A 21,012-nucleotide genomic window follows, 5' to 3' on the forward strand; every position below is an offset into this window, starting at 1 on the left:
AAAAGAGAACACGAACTGACTGTAGAATGGCAGAATGTTGGCTTACAGCGAGTATGGGGTCGTGTTCGTACCATGCATATAGAAGACATGAAAAGCAGACGTAAGAAATATATACAGCAAGGGAAGACACAAGAGTGGATAGACAGAAAACTACAGCGACTGTGGGAAAACGAATTGCTTAAAACACTAAGTATTGTTATTGAATTTACAAAGTATTTTTCAGAAGCACCTTTATTTCGATCTATACTGGATAGTTTAAACAAAACTGACCCTAACACAGATCAAATGCTAATAAAGGACAAAATCAAGCTACTGCTGAAGCCCATCATGAAAGAAATAATACCGTATGTAGACCTGACGGAAGAAAGTGAATCGGAATCTGATCATTCAGATGTTTCTGAAACGAGTGAGCAGGAATAGAATACTTAAGTTTAAGCAATACATTTTTATGTTCACATTTGCATTGAGCATAGATCAGACCGGACGTTAAAACCCCTAAACTTATCAGTATGGCTGTGAAGAGGAAGCGATCAAACCTGATACACATAATCAAATCACATCCAGTCATGATGAAAAGTGAACAGAAGAAACCAGTCGTTTTGTTTGTGAAAGGACGGGCAGACCTTGGACCACCTGGGAAGAAGTTACTTCCAAAATACTAACACAATATGAACGTTTGTTGATGTACATGATCAAATGTAACATGTCTTTTGTGGTGTTTTTACAAATACTCTGCAATAAAGAATACGTACAACTTAAATGCATTTTTGTGTTAATTCTGTTATCGAATGCAGATTCTTAAACCTGAGTACACCTACAGCAAGCGTTCAACCAATTGCGAGGGTCCCCTCCCGTTTTAAAAAAAAAAAAAGAGAGAAAAAAGTTCAGGTTATATTTTCAAGTACCATGATTTTCTTTTTTTTTTTTAAATTATAATAATAATAATAATAATTTAATTATTATTATTATTAGTAGTAGTAGTATTAGTATTATTTTAGTATTCTCTACACGTTGTGTGATACAGACGTTCTTAGTAACTCCGATTTCTCTGTAAACAGAATTGTAATCAGAACAGAAACTACCCACTCACTAGGGAAATGTACTTTACGTTTCTAGGTTAATACTTTCTAAATGTATTTTCTTTCCTTTAGAGTATAAAACATCAGTCGAACAGAAATATAGCAAATAATCACGCACGGTAGACTAAACTGAATACGTTTTAGTGTTAAGTATTAGTATGACCTAAAAATTCCGTGAGCAATGTGACAAACTTAATGATACAACAGTTTTCTCTTACCAAACGCTACCCACATTTGGACAATGTATTATTGCCCTCGAGGATTTTTTTTTTTTTTAACCCTACACTACATTCATTTAAAGGTATTTTGCTCTGTTCAGAAATGTATTGCGAGTTATGGTCTTTAATGTGTCAAAAGACTATAATTTAGTCATTAATTTGTTTTATATAGGCAACCATTCCTTGTACACTTCAATGTACTCTGTGTTAATATATAAAAATCACTAATATCTATAAGTTAAAATATTCTTTAAAGTAAGCTAGTGTCACGCACTCTGAGTTTCTTGGTTACCACAAGTAGTTCATCCTTTAAAAGTAAGACATAGTAAAATGCGAACAAAGTACTGTTTGTACATAAATGTAGCAAAGAGTCTCGCTTGACACACTCAACAGAATAGGTTTTATGTTTGAAGTATTTGTACTGTGGTCAGTGCGTACTTGCAAAGAAACATACTCTCCTGATTGAAATTATATTACTTAAGGGCATAGATGACACCTGTTATTTCTATAGGTAAACAATCTCTCACAGACTCCACGAAATCTGGAGTTTCTATGGTATCGCGTTAAAATAGTCTCGCATGGTTGAAAATTCAGAATGTGTTTTATATTTGGAAAGTAAGCGTTTAATCCAAAAGTACTTTGACAAAGAAATATACTCCCATCACTGAAATTAAAAAACAAATATTTGAGATTCAGATATCAGCTGTGATTTCTATAGTGAATAGAAACTTAACCATGACATGGCAATTTTTAAATCATTAATGTATGCTAATAGTCCACATAACGAAAAAAAAATGTCAAGCAAGTAACTCGTGGGTACCGGTTTAAAGTTAAATCCCATTGGTCAATAGTAACCTGTCAATAATTTTGAAGTTATTAGTTATTGTTAACCGTTTCCAACAAAACTGGGGAACGCAAGTATTTTCACAGCACAGTATATAATTTTCAGTATCTTAAGCAAATAAGGATAAACTAGTATTTGCCATTCTTAATTTTAACATTAGATTGTCGTGTAGATATCTTTTCAAGAAAATTATTTGAATCACCTACTGTGCCTTATTTGGATTTTATACGGGCGTACCTAATGTTTGTTCAATTTGGATTACCTACTGTTGTTTCAATTTGGATTACCTACTGTTGTTTCAATTTGGATTACCTACTGTTGTTTCAATTTGGATTATATACTGTTATTTCAATTTGGATTACCTACTGTTGTTTCAATTTGGAATACATACTGTATTATCTGTGTATTATTATATCGGATTACACTCTAGTTACATCACAAATAATGCCAATAAAGAAGTAACGAATTAAATTAATCTTGCAGTGTATAAGTAATATGTATTATAAAGGTAGGAGTTACAGGGCCAGCTCTGGGTGAGAAAATAATTTTGCCAAATGATATTTAAATTAAAATTACATAAACCTTTTTCACTATTTTAAAAATAACATTTTAAATAACATTTTTAAAAGGTATTTTCCAATTTAAATAAATTTGTTAATGTTTTAAAAATTATTTATGAATTTAAACAAAATTTGTTAATGTTTCAAAAATTATTTTTCAATTTAAATAAAATTTGTTCATGTTTTAACAATTATTTTTCAATTTAAATAAAATTTGTTAACGTTTTAAACAAATGTTTTACCAATTCACAGTTGCCAGAATTGTCTACTTTTCAGTGTTTTCACTATGGTGCATTACTTTGCCGTATCCACCCATGATTACCTACTGCCGTGATTTTATATTTGGAATACCTACTCTGAATATGTACCAGGAAACACCCTAGTTCATGCAAATAAAAAATTAAAATATTTCTTACAATGTTTTGTTAGATATATAAAGAGGTATAACCAGAATTACCTGTGGGTATACAATTATACTGCTATCTAGTAAACTAGTATAAGACTAATGTTTAAAAATATAACAAACCAGCGTTTTGTGACACAACTATTTATTTCAAAACGTTTGTATAACAACACATAAAGTGGATACATGATTGTGTACACTATTTAATATTAGTATGAGCAGGAAATACAAGGCGGGCTACAATATCTAAAATATTTACATATAAAGTTATACACGAATACATCATTCTGTAATGTATCTTTACTAAACTGATTCACAATATCGCTCATCATCAGATCAGTTTTACATTTTTGTAACAAGTAATACAAACAATAGAATCCACACGTTTTAGCGTTCATAGTTTGAACGGATTTGTTATTGTACACGTAAGATGAAGAATGTCTCTTTAAAAAATCTACAAACATTGCATTGTAATGTTTGGGTGGTTTACCAAAACTATCGAAAAACTCTGCTGTATTATTATTATCAAAATAGAACGCCACCCAGTGATAACCAGGTAGGTGAGATGGGTCTGTGTTTACAATACACCCCCAAGGGCTCCGCCGTTTCAAACGTGGTAGTGTATCGCTTGAGTAAACACCTACAATGTGTAAACGTAAACATGTGTCACAGTCGATCGCACACTGAATCTGTTTACCATTCATGATCTATTTGACAAACACGTTCCTGGTTTGATCAATTTCAATCAAGCTGGGGAATTCACCATACACTATACAACTCACTGTCTTTGTTAATGCAGATTTAAACTGCACTTCTAACCTTAAGTTACCGTTTTTAAATAAACTTAAATAATCAGAGTCCACGAAAACGGGTTCAAGGTTGAACACAAACAGGCCATTTCCCAAAGAAAATTCAGTTCTTTCAATATAATTTCCACAATCCAGGTTCCAGCTATTAACACCTTCGAATAAATTCACGTATGCACTGACATCATCTGCTTCGACGGGTCGACCGGGCACACTGACACCATCCAAATATAAGCCCACCGTTTTCACGAATGAACTCTGGAAGTTAAACGGGTTCTTTGCGTATGATCCACTCACTCCGTCACCGTCGACAAAACCAACAATCAGTCTGTTTGGACACTGTGACTGGTACACACTGTTCCACACGTAACTCTGTTGAGAGGACGGAATACTACTCATTTTAACTTCGGTTTTAGTGAATGGGTACAGTGCGTTAGACTTTTCAAACATCTTGTTGTGTGTTAAAATAAGCCCACTGTTCATTTTCAGTTTACATATCTTGAAGTAAATATCTAAGAGCTCGATCTTGTATTCCTGACCCGACTTCCCAGACATCAAACAAAAGGGTATGGAGCTCCGAAATAGCTTAACTGTCATATCCACCCCATTCACCAGATATCTGCCCATGTTAAAAATATCTTCACACAGGGGACCTTCCATGGTAACCGTTTTGCTGACAGCGATGTGTGCTCCTCGATCCGATACTCCAGAATTAGTACCAGTGATAGGATCGGTGCTTTCGATATCTGCTTGTGTCTCTCCGACGTCCTTGTAAAACAGTTGAGACTGGAGTTGCGATTGTTTAGCTTCCGCTCCATAATTCAGTAAGGTTTGAATGAATGATTTGTAGGGATAATGATTGTTCGCCGAACTCACCAGCTGACCTTGTAAGTACACAACGACTTGCGACCACAGAGCTTGCATGAATAAATTTACTGGTGCCACGTGTTCGTCCTTACCCAGAACCGTTCCATCGGAATGACTCACTTTCAGTTTAACATGTAAACGACTTCGTTTCAAATCCACGTAGTCACTTCCACTATTTGCAATTTGAAATTCTACTGGTGACGAATCTGTAATTTGACTAACAGGTCTAACATCGACGTAGTAATGTTGAAACACACTCGTTTGGTATGGGGGCATAGTAAACAGATCCAAAGAACTGGGTAAACCTTCCACAAAGTCTTTGTCTGTGAGGAGTGACATATTGTTTGTTGTTGTTGTCGTTTATACAAATATATCTTTTTCACTAACAGCTGATTTGTACTTCGATGCGGGAGCTCGTTTTTTCTGTGCTGTCATGCGTCTGACTTTTTTGCTTCTGACAATTCGATCACCAGATTTATGTTTTATTGCCCTGGTACGTTCCTGTTCAGCTTCGGCCCTTTCTACCACATCTTGTGTTTGTGACGTCACTTCTATTTTAGGTTTGTTCTTGTTGTACACGTCACTGTTTACATATCTCGGAATCATTGGAATCATATAAGAAAACCACTTGTGCTTGTAATTCCCAACTCCAGATCCAACCTGCTTATTTGACTGCACAACATTATTTGTACGTTTATCAAAATACTTTAACCATTTATTTACATCAGGAACTGTCACGGGGATTCTATAATTCCCGTAACTGAATAAAAGACGATTATCAAAATCTCTCCTAACTGTATATCTATTAGATCTCTCTGTAACAGGCTGTTAAACCTAGTATGGCTCGTCTCTAGGTATGATCAGAGATACGATCTTATATAAAGTATATATAATATAGCACGTTAGTTCTCTAGAAAACACAACAAAAACACAATACACTTTGGAATCTGTATTAATCTACGCTGACAAATGTACAGCCGTAGTAGTAAATTAATAACAACAATAATAACAACCCAGAACTGATCACTTAATTAGTTAATCTCTAGGTGTCTAGTTACACAATATGCGAATCACTTCACCGTTACACCACACCCACACGTGTGATAATTGAGAAACGCTTCTAGGAGAAGTTAATTAATAAAGGAATTACAACACCATTCCTAACTGGTTAATTTATAATTAACCCTTACTACTCGTTCAGTAACGTGTGATAATTTAGAACGCTTCTTGGGGAACTTAATTAATAAAGGAATTACAGCTCTATTCCTAACGGGTTAATTTTTAATTAACCCTAACTACTCTCCAGTAATCTTGTAACACAGAATTAATACTTATCACAATAAAGACAATAACCTACAGTTTACCCAGGTCGGCTGGGATGACTGGCTAAGCTTTATATTACCAAATACTCATATAATGTTAGAACAATAAGTCTACGATTTACTTCGTCAGATGACCGAAGACACTGTCTAAAGAATATTGGTATAATACAGTATTAAAATATTTAAAGTCACATCAATCACATCAAGGTTATACACAGAGCAGAAATGATATTTACCAAAGTCCAAACGGACTAACGTTCCCAGGAGCCGTCCTAAATTCGTTCTCCTAGATATCTCTAAATCCTAGCTATTTATTTCAAAATCAGAATGGCCTGGGGGAACAAGGCGGCACCTCACGTATCATCTCATATTCTACCTCGGTATATTTCTCTCTGATCGTCAGACTACTGACGCCATCGTCGCCAAAATCACGGTCGTCGAAACCGCACTCGCAGAGGTATTACGTAACTACTCGCCACATGGCCTCCACAGCGGGGCTAAGTGCATATTGGAAAGCCAGATCGCGCAAAGTATTACGTAACAAGTTGTCCACCTGGGCTACGGGCAATAAACTGCACACGGCCCTCTAACACAAGTAAAATCGCCACAGGCGAAACAAATTAAGAGCATGTACCGTGACAGGAACGTAAAGTTTTCGATCCATGGTAATTTACTCTAAAAACGGATAATGTCGTAATAGTAGTGTCACACTCGTGCTTTCTTTGATAAATGAAACCGGAACGCCTGATACTGCTTTTATACGTATTTCGACATGAGCACTGTCCTTCACTACAACTGGTATGTTCCACAGTGAGTTAAACTCGTAACGTGGACCGTCTCGTAAATCCACACGTCTCAGCAGTGATACGAACCCATCACCTACTAAACTGCTATCACATAGATTACACAACACGTCCACTTGTAAATCGTTCATACCATGAAGATCAATTTCCCCAAAGTTCAAGTCCACGAGAGACACTATCCACACACCTTCAAACGTTAGTCTCTGGTTTAACTTTACGCGAAAGTGATAGTGGTGGTTGTCAGGAAATACTGATTTAGAATCCGTGCTCTTCAAAATAACGTACTTCTCCATGCTTCACGCAGTTTTCAGTTCTCCTTCTTCTACGTACGAATCGAAGCTAGGTGGACAGCCTAACCACCGAACCAAATAGTACACTTGGGACTTCTCCTTCTTCTTTTTTAACACTTTTTCGATTTTCCACAGAATGTCTTGATTTTTATTCACTTTCTGAAGTTCGGCCATATAAAATATACCTTTCAGCACTTCGTCGTGAAAATCTCTCAGTCTGTACACTGGAATACTTTGTCGTCTACTTCTAGAATGTATTTTAAACAACTCTTCTGTCCACCTCAAGTCCTGCTCCTTTGTGAATGATTTACGCAAATAGCTGATTCTCGTTAAATCACCCACTTTAAATAAAAAGTTTGCTAATGGTTTCTTTACTTTAAGTTTCTTAACCATGGGTTCGACGTACAGATGACTCCAAACTTTAATTTCGTTCGCTTTATTTACATCAACCGGTGCCCACAGTCCCAAGGACGAGTGAACTGTATTGTTATAATTGTGTACTAGATCTGCTAAAACGTCTATGTATTTTTGTGTATTGTTGTAAGTCGTAAAACGCGCGATAAGGCCCCGAAGCGTCCTAATTATTCGTTCTGCGAAGTTACTTTTGATATCTTCATTCTGCGTGACAATCAGTTTAATGTTTTCTTTTGATAGAAACTGCTTGAATACACCTGCGAACTCTGTACCTTTGTCTACCCGAACTTTCTTGGGTATACGTTTGTCTTTTAAAATTGTTTTGAATCCTTCTAACACCGTCTCCGGTTTCTTGTTTACAAGGGGTATGGCCCACAGGTATCTCGAAAGAATGTCAATAGCTATAAGCAAGTACCTAACTCCATCGTTGTCTTTTGAATGGCGGCTGACGTCCATTAAATCCATGTCAAACATCTCATCTTTTTTGTTAACCCGTACTCGGAGACGCTTGAATGAACGGTTCACTGGTTTGTGAAGACTGTACGCATCTTCGTCGTTCAACCACTGTGTTACCGCTTTTAACTTGTACGTTTGTAAACCACGTCTCTTCAGAGCGTCGTGAAACTTCTTTGGTCCGTAGAAAGCTCCAGCGTCTCTCGGTTTTGTATAATATTTTTCAAGTCCTTTCTTGTTACGTTCATTCTTTTCAGTGTTCAGTTCCAGGATTAGGGACAAAGTCTCTGATAAGTGGTTCAAACTGATACGGTTTGATGCCATTAGCACAAGCTGGACACAATTCTTCGTCACTCGAATCGCTAAGTTCGTCCATGCTGCTTGGTAGTTTCTTCAGTTTTCCTCTCATCGATGACGTCACGGGTCTAGCTCATCAATTGTCGACAGTTTCCGGCAAACATCGGAGATCGGCAAAAAAAAAACCCAACCAAGACTGGCACGCTTAACTTCGTCACTAAGGGGAGCGCGGTAGTTGCGTGTTGCGATTTATGACGGCAAACAATTCATTACGCCGTATATATGATTTGGTGTCCGGTCTCCTTTAAATTGTAAACTGCGTTTGGTGTTTTTAAGTTTTGACTTCAGTGAAGTCAGAAGAGTTATTACAAGCTATGGGCTCGTCACCCCACACACCTTCCGCAACAACTGGAGGGGTTAGGTTAGGAGGGGCAACAGTGTGTTTAGTTTGTTTGTAAATGTTAGTAACTGGTGCGGACGCTCTACCACTAGGTTCAGATTTCAAATTTTTTTTTCGGTGGAGCCGATTGCTCCCGAAGTATGTACGACAGCCGTCGCAGGCCAATCGGAACTCCTCGTACATTTCTACGAAATATAAACTCGGACACAATGCGTCACCATTTTGGACGGAACTTTTTTCAGTCACATGATCAAAACATGGCCATGGAATATGGACTACATACAACAACAAATGCATCGAAGAGAATACGCGAGAATGATATAATACAAAATATAACAGACACATTAGGCTTTAAACCTACTGACAGTTACAGATGTGACAGATGTGTAAACAAAATTATTAAATTCCAAAATAAATTTATTACAATTTCTTCAATTTTAACTATAATTAAATATGTTGAAGTAACCTTTTTCAGAAGTTTCTAAAACAGATTGAAAATACAAATCCATCACGAAACAATTTTTTAGTCATATCTTTATCTTTACTCATGAACCACGGTTAAATCTATATCACAGTTAATGTGTGTAGTTGGCGAGCATGTTCCATAGAAATAGTGACAAGTCAGCTTTTTAAACAATCCAGCGCTTTCACATTTAAGAACAATTTCATCAAAACATCAGTCTGTTTAATCAGCTGTTTCTTGGTACAGATTGCCATTAGGTTCAGCTCCCCCAAAGAACTAAGTGGGGCTTTTTAAAATAGTTTATTGTGATACTGGACATTTAAAATACTAAACCATAGAACTCTTAAATGTAATAATTAAAATATTGCATTACACATGTGCTTGCATGCACCCACCCACTGTCCATGTTTAGCAACATTAAAAAAAAATAATGGGTAGTTGAAAATGGGCAGAATTTTGAAAATAGCAATTAGTAAAAAAGTTAATAGAATAAATTTTAAAAAAAAGTTACAAACCAAAAGTAAAAAGAATTGACTGCTCGGCCGAATATTTTTATAATTTGGAGCATTTTAGGACAGTCCAAAATTAAATAAGAGAAAGAAGAGAGGATCGGACTATTTAATAAGGCGTATCATAAAATATTGTTTGTTTCCGGTTACCCGGCCGACCCTAATTTGAACCTGCCGACCCTAAAACTTTTTTTGTATATCCAAAAATGTTTTTTTTTAATATAACAACGATTTCCACGAAAACATTCCAAAACTATCACAAGCACTAAATTTGTGTCATTTAGGGGATAAGCCTACTGTGTTTTCCGATTTGCGGACGTATATCGGTGGTTTTACTGTCGCAAATTTAGTTTTATTGGCGACCCGTTAGCCACGAAATGTTTTCTTCTAACAAGTTATTGATGGAGTTACTTCCCTTCAAATTGAAGTTCGGTAACTTTCGTGAGATATCGGGCGAAGAGTCGGAAAATTGTTTTCACGAATATATGCGATCTTTTCCGATTTACTCTACATCTAGCGAAGCGAGGTGTTCCGATTAATAATAATAATAATAATAATAATAACTATATTTAATGATTTACTCCAGCGACAAACTGGCCTTGTAGAAATTTAGTGACCTTCTGATAAACTAGGGGAGGGAATGTTTACCAATACTGATGGAGTTTACTGCCAAATCAAATGATTAAATATGTCAGTAAGATCTCGATGCGTTTCGTTATTTTTTGTAAGTGGTCACTGGGAACTTCGCGGGTTTCCGCTAAAAACAGTGTCAGAATGTCCATGTGTTTGATGATGATGATGATGATAACTAGTTTAACGTGCCCATATACCACTAGGGTTTCGAACACGCCCATTCCGAGTCCGACCTCGCTAAAAAAGAATCCAATCTGGTAGTGCAGGCTGTCGAAACGAGAAGCGTTCCAGCGTTCAATCAGTTCCAATGGCCGCATACATCCCAGTAGAAAACTTCATTTCGCTGACAAAAACAACGAAATGAAGGACCCCCAAGTCGAGCACACGAAAGCACGCGCAGTGTGCACAAGCGAAACAAACACGTCTCACCGCGTGGAGCTTCAGACTGGGAATGAGTGTCAGAATGTCCATGTGTTTGAAGTCCAATAGCCGATGATTTTAAAGATAAAAATCAATATGCTCTAGTGGCGTCGTTAAATAAAACAAACTTTACTTTTCAACATTCGTTTGAGCATCCTGAGCATTTGTACTGCATTTCTATTCATTGGACCAATTGATTACTTCAAACCAAGTGTATACTTTAATACTGGATGCATACAGAATAAAACTAACATTGCAAATTATAAAATTGGTAAGTCTACCATTTCTTAGATACTCTAGCAAAGATAATATTCATAACATTTTTTTAAATGTTATTGTTGGACAGATAAATATAGAACCCTTCTTTTCAGTTTTCATTAAAAGAAATTGTTATAACTTATTTACTGGTTTCTATCCAATTAAGGTTCAACCAAGTCTGTCCTGGACCAGTACAGAAGTTAAGTGTTAGTGTGAGAGTAAACCTTCTGCCTATTATTAAACAGCAAGGGGTCTTTTGTATGTACTCTCCCACAGATAGGTTAGCACCATGTTACGCTCAAAATCAAAATGCCTTGCCTTTTATAAATTTATAAGTTGCCCATGTAAAAAGAAGCCTTTAAACACACCTATGTGGATAGTACTACATATTTCCTTTTTTTAATTAAGTTATGAAATAGATATAGAAAATAAAATGGCCATACGGTTTTTGTCCTTTTGAAAATTGTATAATGGAAAAAACAAAAACCTTACATTTAAAACTGCACATAAAATATGTCCCCAAAACGTCACTTTACCATGCCTTACTTCATTTCTAGGGAAAACACTGTGAAGAATGGTATTGTTGGTTTGCATAATGCATTTCTATACATGCAGAGGTTATTTTGGATACCGGTAGTCAACACCTTTATTTAATATCCATAAATAAAATTATTTACCAAAATAAAATGTTTTTCCTACCTACCTACCCTATATTTTTCCAGCATGTAATAGGAAACAAGTAAAAAAAAAAATTCGGCCTAATTAAAAAAAGAGTAATTTCGACATAAACTTTTGAACGCAGATCTAAAAGTTTAAAGTCCGATCGATATGTCCACGTGAGTGGCCTCGTTAAGGCCGTCTGGGTGCACAGCTTATAGGGATGAGATGGGTTGCATCCCGTCAAGAAAACCCCTATATTGACAGTCGATAGACGTTGAAGGTGTAGTGCTGTGCTGAAATACAGATCTTGAGAAGCCGGATCCGTCTGAACGAGAGAGAGTATCAGACTAGGGTATAGTCCAGTCGTCATGGATTGGTATAGTGGTGCGGACGGGCCCGACTCCGGAGGATACGATATGGTATCACAATAAAACAAAGTAAAGTCTAGAAAAATAGTAGTAAGGGCCGGCCCCGCTTCCTATTTCTTCTTAGAGTGGGGCGGTCAATCTTCCAGTGCTGCTAGGACAGACTCGGACATGTAGAGACTAAACGCGAACAACCGTGGCGTTCTGCAGAATGGTCGTCATACGAGTCACGAAAAAACAACAAGTCAAGACGGAGAAATGACGTAGAGGCAAGGAATCTCGCTAAAAAAAAGAATCCAACCTAGTGGTGCAGACTGTCGAAACGAGAAGCGTTCCAGCGTTCAATCAGTTCCAATGGCCGCATACATCCCAGTAGAAAACTTCACTTCGTTGACAAAAACAACAAAAGTGAAGGATCCCCAAGTCGAGCCGCGAAAGCACGTGCAGTGTGCACAAACACGTCTTACCGCGACGAGCTCCAGACTGGAAATGCAAAGGGTTGCTATTTTTTCTAACAAAGAAGACGGACCGAGGACGTAATAGTAGATAGTTTTTAGAGAAATCTCGAGCCTAAACGGTAAAGAAGACACGAAGAGGAGGGAGGAGGAGACGTGCGCCAGGGGCGGCTCGGGGGGACCCTAAACTGGCGGCTCAACCGCCAGCGGCGGGTCCTTCTGCGTCGCTGCCCCCACCGTCACCACCGAAGGGGACGCCAGTGCCATCGATACCAGCATCCCCGAATGAACCGTATTCGAGCCTAGACATAGCGATGTGTCAGGTTACGAGGGCGGTTCCACCGACCTCCACTCTACGGACGCCGACTCCGGTGACGCGGTCAACTATACCGACCGCTCCAGTTGAATCGGCTCAGGGACACGTTGTTGTTGCGGTGGCGAAACGGAAGGCGACATCACCGACCACCCAACCAGCCAAGACCAAACCGCCGCCACCAGTGATCACTCCCCCTGAGGACGATGAGTGGGTCCTAGCCATCAGTGGACTTAGAAGACAGCTGCATCAATACATGCAGGTGGACACGATGAATCCGAAACTACTTCGAGGACGGTACCTTAACGTGGACTGGAGACCAATGGACGACGACAGCCGCTATGAACTGCACAACCAAGTCTTCAGTGGCATACACTGAGTAGTCGTCACGCACAAGAGGGAGCAGATCTACAGGCAGTGCATCTTGTTTGCGAAGATTGACAACAGGTCTCTCCACAACATGCTAAGTGTAGACTGCGGCCCCGACTACTCCACTGTAGTTCAGACTCTACGTCAGCGACAACACCTGCTACCGTCACTCCGGGAATCTCCAGCCTCCCCGAAGTAGAAGCCAACCTTACCTAGGACAGGTAACCTCCTTTTTTGGGCTTAGTTGGACTTCAAATTTTTTTTTTTTATAAATAGTCCAACGCACTTTACTTTTACAAATCACCTTAAAACCTTTTTTTACCGGCCTCGGTGGCGTAGTGGTTAAGCCATCGGACTACAGGCTGGTAGGTACAGGGTTCGCAGCCCGGTACCGGCTCCAACCCAGAGCGAGTTCTTAAGGGCTCAATGGGTAGGTAGGTGTAAGGCCACTACATCCTCTTCTCTCTCACTAACCACTAACCAACTAACAACTAACGAACTGTCCTGGACAGACAGCCCAGATAGCTGAGGTGTGTGCCCAGGACAGCGTGCTTGAACCTTAATTGGATATAAGCACGAAAATAAGTTGAAATGAATGAATAAAACCTTTTAGGCCGAGCAGTCAAATTTATTTTTGAATTTAATTTCTTAGTCCGGACATGGTTGGGGTGCAGGTTATTCTCCGTAGACTTAAGCTTTTTAGACCTTACTAAAAAAAAATATTCCAAATTCCGCCCACTTCAAACTTACCCCCCCCCCCCCCCCCCCTCCTGTCCCGGACTTGGACTTAGTCACTGGCGAAAGTCAGAGATTAAGCCTGTGATAGGCGTGCGTGAAGCCTTCGTGGCATATATGCACGTACTAGTAAATACTTTACCATTACTAAACTGGAGCCTGTAAGAAAGAACAATGGCAAACACAATAGCTAATGACTTACAACTTGTCCCGGGTGGTAACTAATAAAATTAAAGCGCACAAGGCGTTTAACTAGTCTTCAACGCTGGAGCTAGATGTAGACAACCTCTCCCAAATTTGTTTTTATAATAAAACACTTGCGTTCCTCTGAATGCTTATACAGCGTTATCACGGGTCTGAATTCAACTAAGAAACGCTTGACAATATCTTGTTTTGTCACAGGTGTGAAAGTCCACCAATGGTACTGTGGCAAACTTTCTTTTCTTTTGTTAGTGGTTACGACTGCAGACGGGCAGCCAGCCAGTCTACCAAGCTTGATTCCATGGGCAGCCAGCCAGTCTACCAAGCTTGATTCCATGGGCAGTCATCCTCACCCTGTCGCAGACACAACCACAAATAACGTAACTAATTAAGCAAAGACCCACTTGAAAGTAGTCTATCACGATAAACCTTGGTTTATTTTCCTTTAAAATAGCTTAAAATGTTAATACGTCTCATAAAAATTCCTGAAAGCTGCTTTTAATAGATGTTCTACAAAACGCGGAGCTTCTAATGATACCAAAATAAACACACCCAGACCAAGATACTTGTAATTTTCACCGATATAATGGGCGTCTTAGCTCAGAACAGGGGAGATAATAAAACAGGTGGCGCGTCACTCGTCAGGGTCCAACAAACTAGGACAATAGCTGTATTTTTTTTATTGCTTTGTCATTCTTTGTTATATCACGATCATAAGGGACCGAAACCTTATCGGCTCTGTACAGGACGGTCTATAGTATACGCTGCAGTGAATAATAATAAAGAAAATATATGTATATTGTGGATAATAGTATTAAAAATATATATAATGATGACGGCTCTGTACAGTACGTTCCTACACAGGGCGGTCTAGTATTTTATATACTTAGATATGGTGGAAAACACATTAACAGTAAAGGGAATAAATATATATTTTGTATCGTTCCTACACAGGGCGGTCTAGTATTTTATATACTTAGATATGGTGGAAAACACATTAACAGTAAAGGGAATAAATATATATTTTGTATATAAAGAAAATATATGTATATTTTGGATAATACTCGGGAAAAAAAGAATATATATTTAACATGTGCGTGTGCGAGTATTAAAAAATATATATAGTGTTGACGTTCTTACACAGCACGGTTCTGCACATGACGGTCTATAGTATACACTGCAGTGAATGGTTACCAGTTGACGTTTGTCTACACGTGTACTGAGATATGAGGGGGGAAGTCAGTAATAATAAAGAAAATATATGTATATTGTGGATAATAATCAATAAAATATATATGAAAAGCCGGGATTGTTTTTGTTATATCGTCAACGTCCCTAACTGCGTTATGCTTCAAATTCCGTTCACTTTGTTTTCTCGTGCACGGTTCGCGCAATCAACATCCGATTTGTTGTCATCGGCATGTCGTTCATGTATACGGTTTTTCTTCACAGTTCAGGAACATTTTTATAAACAATAAAGTTAAGAAAAGTAAGTATCTAAATACAAAACTTTACAAACCCCTAAAACCATTAATTTTACTAAGTCGTTTTTGTTTATTCCTTAAAATTACCGATATGGGATCCACATGACTCGTAGAAATTGACTTAAAATGGAGAAAGATGAATTAACATTCGGTGCGTGTCACATGACCTCACACGTGCCAGATCATCAAGGCCAAAATTTTTAATGTTTATGATTTTTAGGACCTCTGTTGTTAGAATTTGTTTTCAATTATTATATTCGATCTGCAAAAGGTATGCTACATTTTTGTGCCTCTATTGTAGTGAATAGTATTCATAATCCATTCATAACAGTTGTAAATAATTTTGAGTATATAAATTTTGTTAATTTAGAATCAATTCATTAAAAAAAAAAAATATTTTACAAAATATGCGCAGGTATGGACATAATGCCTGTCAGTATTGACATCAAGTGTGAGCGATGTGTTGATAAAACGCGGACATTTTTCCTTTAAAACAATTGAATAAATTAAGTGTTCGGCAACTGTACCTAATTAAGAAACATATATTTTTTCATGTAGTTGTCTTAAAAATGGAAAATGATAAACTGCACATGCGCATTACGATACTTTTTGCAAACGCATGCGCCTGAACGCAGTTAGAAACGTCGCACTTTTTCCTGTTTACTGTAGGGTGTTTCACTTTTGTTTACTAGAATGGATTTGTTTTTACATCCAAATTGTTGATTATTTTACGTTAAATGATTAAAATCTATTTTGTTACACGTATCGTAGCTGAAAAATGTAGAATAATATTTCCGTAAATATCGTATTCGTGTTTTTGTTGTTAGGTGAACGCAGTTTGGGACGTCGATGGTATAACGTGTGGGTGTGTAGTATTAAACAAAAAAAATATATATATAGTGATGACGGCTCTATACACAGGGCGGTCTAGTATTTTATATACTTAGATATGGTGGAAAAGACATTAACATTAAAGGTAATAAATATATATTTTGTATAATACTCAGTGCGTTCGTGTTGATACTGTATAAAAACGTGTGCATGGGTACACTTTGCCGCATAAAAACTCAACTTTGCCACCCAAAATTTGTTTATGTACTTTTCCCAATTAGATAAACAATAAGAAAAATGCAACAAAACACATTCTGATATTTAAAATATTACTTTACTGTTAAAACAAACTGATACGTAATTTCAAGTCATTCAGTTGGTCGCTTATAACCTGAAGCCAGTCAGAGACAACCCAGCTTTCTGGGACCCTGTCGATCGTCGCGCCCATTGGATCCTTATAATATGGCACAAAGCATGCATGACTGCAAATCGATACATTAATAATAGTCATTTTTAGAATGTCAACAATTAAATGCAATGAGCAACTTGTGCACATGTATATGTATGCAGATATCAATTTATCTGCATGCATATACATATTTATTTACTTGTTTGTTCTTTTCTTTCGTTCTTATTTCTTCATTTATAGATTTAAAAAAAAATAAATATATATATATATATATTAATTTGTGGATGGTATTAAATGGTATACGTTCTACAAACAATAACCCCCCCCCCCCCCCCCCCCCAAGTAATAGTGATCAGATAGTTTGCAATTACTAATTATGGCTTACTTCAATAATATAACAAAATATATATCTTATGCATTGATACAATAATTATATCTATGGTTATGGGTACCTTTACGTCAGTAATCCAAATTTAAGAATAATAAATCTGGTTTTGGAAACTGATTCCCTCCCTGCAGTATACATACGTTTATAAATGTTTGAAATAAAATTTAATAAATAATAAAAAATTATCCATTATGTCTTTCAATGAATGAAATCGGTATGGTTGTAAAATAAAGTGCATAACTTCATGGTGGTAACATCATTTCATTATTTGTGTATATTTGTCGAAATGTAATCATGATTGTAATCACGATTGCTAGACAATATATTCGCAATCGTAATCGATTACTTTCAATTATCTTGTAATCGTAATCGTAACATTCTAACGTAATCGTAATCGATTACTTTTGTCAAGTAATCGCCCCATCTCTGATATATATATATATATAAACTGACGATCAAAAGAAAGTATACCAATTATTTTTTCAAAGTATTAAAAACAACACAAAACACAAGTTGATGCAAATGTTATATTTTGAAAGTATAATAAGTTGGCGATAAATAAACACGAGTATACTCAATAAAACCCATAAAATTATATCAGTTCACAACAGCACTAGGGGTGAAATGTGCGATTTCATAAAGGACCACTCATAACGAAGGTGAATAAATTTGACCACACAGAACATGTTTCAATAGCGTGTATGTCCACCATGTTCAAGTATGCAAGCATGGACCCGACGTCGGACAGATTTCCGTCAATGACAATAAGGTCTGTCCGCTGTTGGCCACAGATACCGTCCCAAACCATCACAGATCCACCACCAAACGGTTCAGTCTCCTGAACACAACACGGAGCTGTTCTCTCTTCTGCACGTCGGTATATCCTGCCATCATCTCTGAATAACTGGAACCTGCTCTCGTCAGAAAAGAGTACACGTTGCCAGTTCCGATGTTACCAACGTTGAAACTGACGTGCCCAACGTAAACGTCGAAGTCGATGTTGTCTCGTCAATGTCATCCCTCTGAATGGTCGATAGGCCCTGATACCATGCTGTCGTAGTCGACGATGCACAGTGTGACGACTGATGACATGTCCAAGGCCAGTCGCTGCAGGTGACGTCATAGTGAGGAATCTGTTACGTAAGTGTAAAGCCTATATCACATTATACAACGCGACCCAACTCAACTCAACAGTTGAGTCGCGTCGTGTAGTGTGTATTGAAAAATCAGCCGTCGGCGACTGATTTTCAGTCGGCCCGACTGCATTTGACACGACCGAACATGTTCAGTCGCAGACGACGGCCGTCGTATAGTGTGAACGGGTCTACGACACGACGCGACTGTCACGTCGTGTAGTGTGAACGGTTTAGGTCTCACTACACAGATGACTTCTGGGTGAGAGTTCATTGATGACGGTCCACTATAGTTCCTAATTGTGACACATGTTATGGTTCACATATTCACTTTTAGGAAATGGTGAAGAATTAAAACAATATGCAGGTTTAATGGTAAGCCTTCTGGCTGTATTTTGCCCATGTTATTTTGTAATATTGTGCATCAACCTTTTGGGACATGGGTATACAGCGCAAGTGACAGCCGGAGTGAATCGGTTAATGAACCACCTGTTCGGACCGGTACTACAGCCAGATGCGGTCATATAGCAAAAAACAGAGACGGAAACGTTCTCAATTTTGGAGTGAAAATAAATGCTTATATAATGTATGTTCGCAATGGTGTATGTTGTTAGAGCCAACGAGAACCCGTTCTATGGGCAATCTTCGCTTGAAGTTGGGCAGTTTAGCATGGGTTTCAATGGCAGATGACATCTGTGTAGTGAGACCTTACACGACGCTATACAACTGCTGATGTCTACCGGTATCCAATGGAATGTCTACATTTCATCATGTGACATAAAAGTTACAATGGCGGAATTATTCTGGACAGAGGAATAGACCCCTTCGCAGTCACCACCGTAGCGCCACCTGCATAACTATGAAAACAGGCTGGGCGATGTAAAGAAAAGATTTTTGCCATTGATTAACATGGTATGTGAGATTTTTTTTCTTCTAAAATGAAGAACACAATTCAGAATGGTTCGCAACATTTGTTCTGTCTTTAACTGTGGTCACCAGAGGAGTCGTAGAGTGAACTGTACTGCTTTTTATACATTTTCTAAAGATAAAACATTTTAGGCATATTGAAGCTGGTATTTACGCCGTGTTGATCAGTATTATTAAAACATTATTTTAAGCGTCCATGGAAACCATAACGGAATGCTGATAAATATAAATATCATGTTGTGGTCATTTTTCGAAACCATCACATTTTAAAAGAAGATGTTATAGGTGCAGAACGCGGGAGGGGGCGGGACCCATGCCTCTTGCCCGCATATCCCCTGTTATTGTTCTCTGGCTGAGAATGCTGTGCTAGAACGCCTGAAAGTCAAACTTTTGTTGAGGGAGCATGCCTCAAATTCCCTATAGCCCCTTCCCCCTTCAAATACTCTCCTCGGACCCTGAGTGGAACCTTTTTATTCCAGAGCATTGCTAATAAACAGAAAGCATCTTAACAGAAAGCATACCGTAAGTCATGTTACTAGACAATTTACAGTGTTTAAGTGTGTGGTGGGTTTTTTTTTTTTTTAATTTGTGTTTTGTTTTGTTGTCTTTCCTTCTTTTTCTTATCTTTTTTGCTACTTTTCTGTTTGGAATTTTGTGTGTTGTGTGTGTGTGTGTGTGTGGGGGGGGGGTGGTGGTGGTGGGGGTGTAACCTATTTGTGGATAAGTATGCATATGGCAAACACCCAGTTACACTTACCGGTAAATACTAACTCGTTACTAATTCCGTAGTCTCATCTCTCAGATTAAGTGGACCCTCGTACAAGGGTCCGTTCATGAATTAGGCTAAGTAACATTCTAGTGGGGAGGGGAAGGGATTTCATGGAGGTGTTACGAAACATGGGAATGGAGGAGGTGTTTGTCATGAGTTATATATCATATCATATCATGTTTTAAAAATAATTTTATCATATTTATTTATAAATTAAAATGCAGCTAATCATTGCTGTTGTGTTTTTTAACTGATGATTTTCTATCCAGTGGTATTATTACCAAACAGACATAAATAAAAAATCTTATAATATTAGTCAATATGTCTTTTGGGAGAGGTTATGCATTTAATGTTACATAATTTTTCGAGTAGTGGCCTATGCGTTACAGAAGGTCACACGATTATGGGAGGAGGTCGTCTGAAAAGGAGCTTTTAAAATACTTTTTCCTACTAGTGAACAGTTGGGGGTTCTTATTACTTGGATAGATCTCGAGTGGTGAATATAAAGCATTTTGAAAGTATTGTCTCATGAATGAAATACCTCACTGGTCAGCATGATCAGAAGAAAATTAGTCCTGTCGGAAGGTGCCAACAATTGGATGTTCCAGTAATGTATTAACTGTCCCTCGTATTATTTTCAGATTCCTGCCACTCACTTAAGGCGCCTGTGACTGACTGATTGACTGACTGACCGACTCTCTCTCTCTCTCTCGCACACAATGTAAATTGTACATTATTTCGATTTGAAACAGATACAGGTACGTGTGTGAATGATTGTCGCTGGGGACAGGCATCAATAATGTATAACAAAACACCATTCACAAGTACCATGTCACTTTAGACGATGTCGTTTTAACATCATCATGTCAACTACGGCAGTCCGAGCTCTGCAGTGTCTTGCTGGACTCATCTTAGATTTTTAAAAGAGGGGTAA

At 37.8% G+C, this 21,012-nt stretch overlaps 2 protein-coding genes across 2 annotated transcripts; both read right to left on the reverse strand.

Annotated features, from left to right (window-relative positions):
- Positions 1 to 3,811: 3,811 nt before the first annotated feature.
- Positions 3,812 to 5,116, reverse strand: LOC121381576 (uncharacterized protein F54H12.2-like). Its single transcript, XM_041510910.1, has one exon. The coding sequence runs from the start codon at positions 5,114 to 5,116 to the stop codon at positions 3,812 to 3,814; it is 1,305 nt and encodes a 434-aa protein (XP_041366844.1).
- A 2,082-nt stretch (positions 5,117 to 7,198) lies between these two features.
- Positions 7,199 to 12,829, reverse strand: LOC121381577. The gene is made up of 2 exons (XM_041510911.1): positions 12,721 to 12,829; positions 7,199 to 8,346 (listed from the first exon to the last, which is right to left on the reverse strand). The coding sequence occupies exons 1-2, from the start codon at positions 12,827 to 12,829 to the stop codon at positions 7,199 to 7,201; spliced, it is 1,257 nt and encodes a 418-aa protein (XP_041366845.1).
- Between the last annotated feature and the right edge of the window lie 8,183 nt (positions 12,830 to 21,012).

Source organism: Gigantopelta aegis, chromosome 9 (genome assembly GCF_016097555.1).
Source record: "Gigantopelta aegis isolate Gae_Host chromosome 9, Gae_host_genome, whole genome shotgun sequence".
Lineage (NCBI taxonomy): Eukaryota > Metazoa > Mollusca > Gastropoda > Neomphalida > Peltospiridae > Gigantopelta > Gigantopelta aegis.

What these genes read in the sequence shown, in the direction of transcription:
- LOC121381576 (XM_041510910.1), bottom strand. Translation starts at nt 5,116, where the DNA reads ATGTCACTCCTCACAGACAAAGACTTTGTGGAAGGTTTACCCAGTTCT.
- LOC121381577 (XM_041510911.1), bottom strand. Translation starts at nt 12,829, where the DNA reads ATGTCTAGGCTCGAATACGGTTCATTCGGGGATGCTGGTATCGATGGC. An exon ending in AGAAGGACCCGCCGCTGGCG is followed by an intron (nt 8,347 to 12,720) that starts GTTGAGCCGCCA and finishes ACCACTTATCAG; the next exon opens with AGACTTTGTCCCTAATCCTG.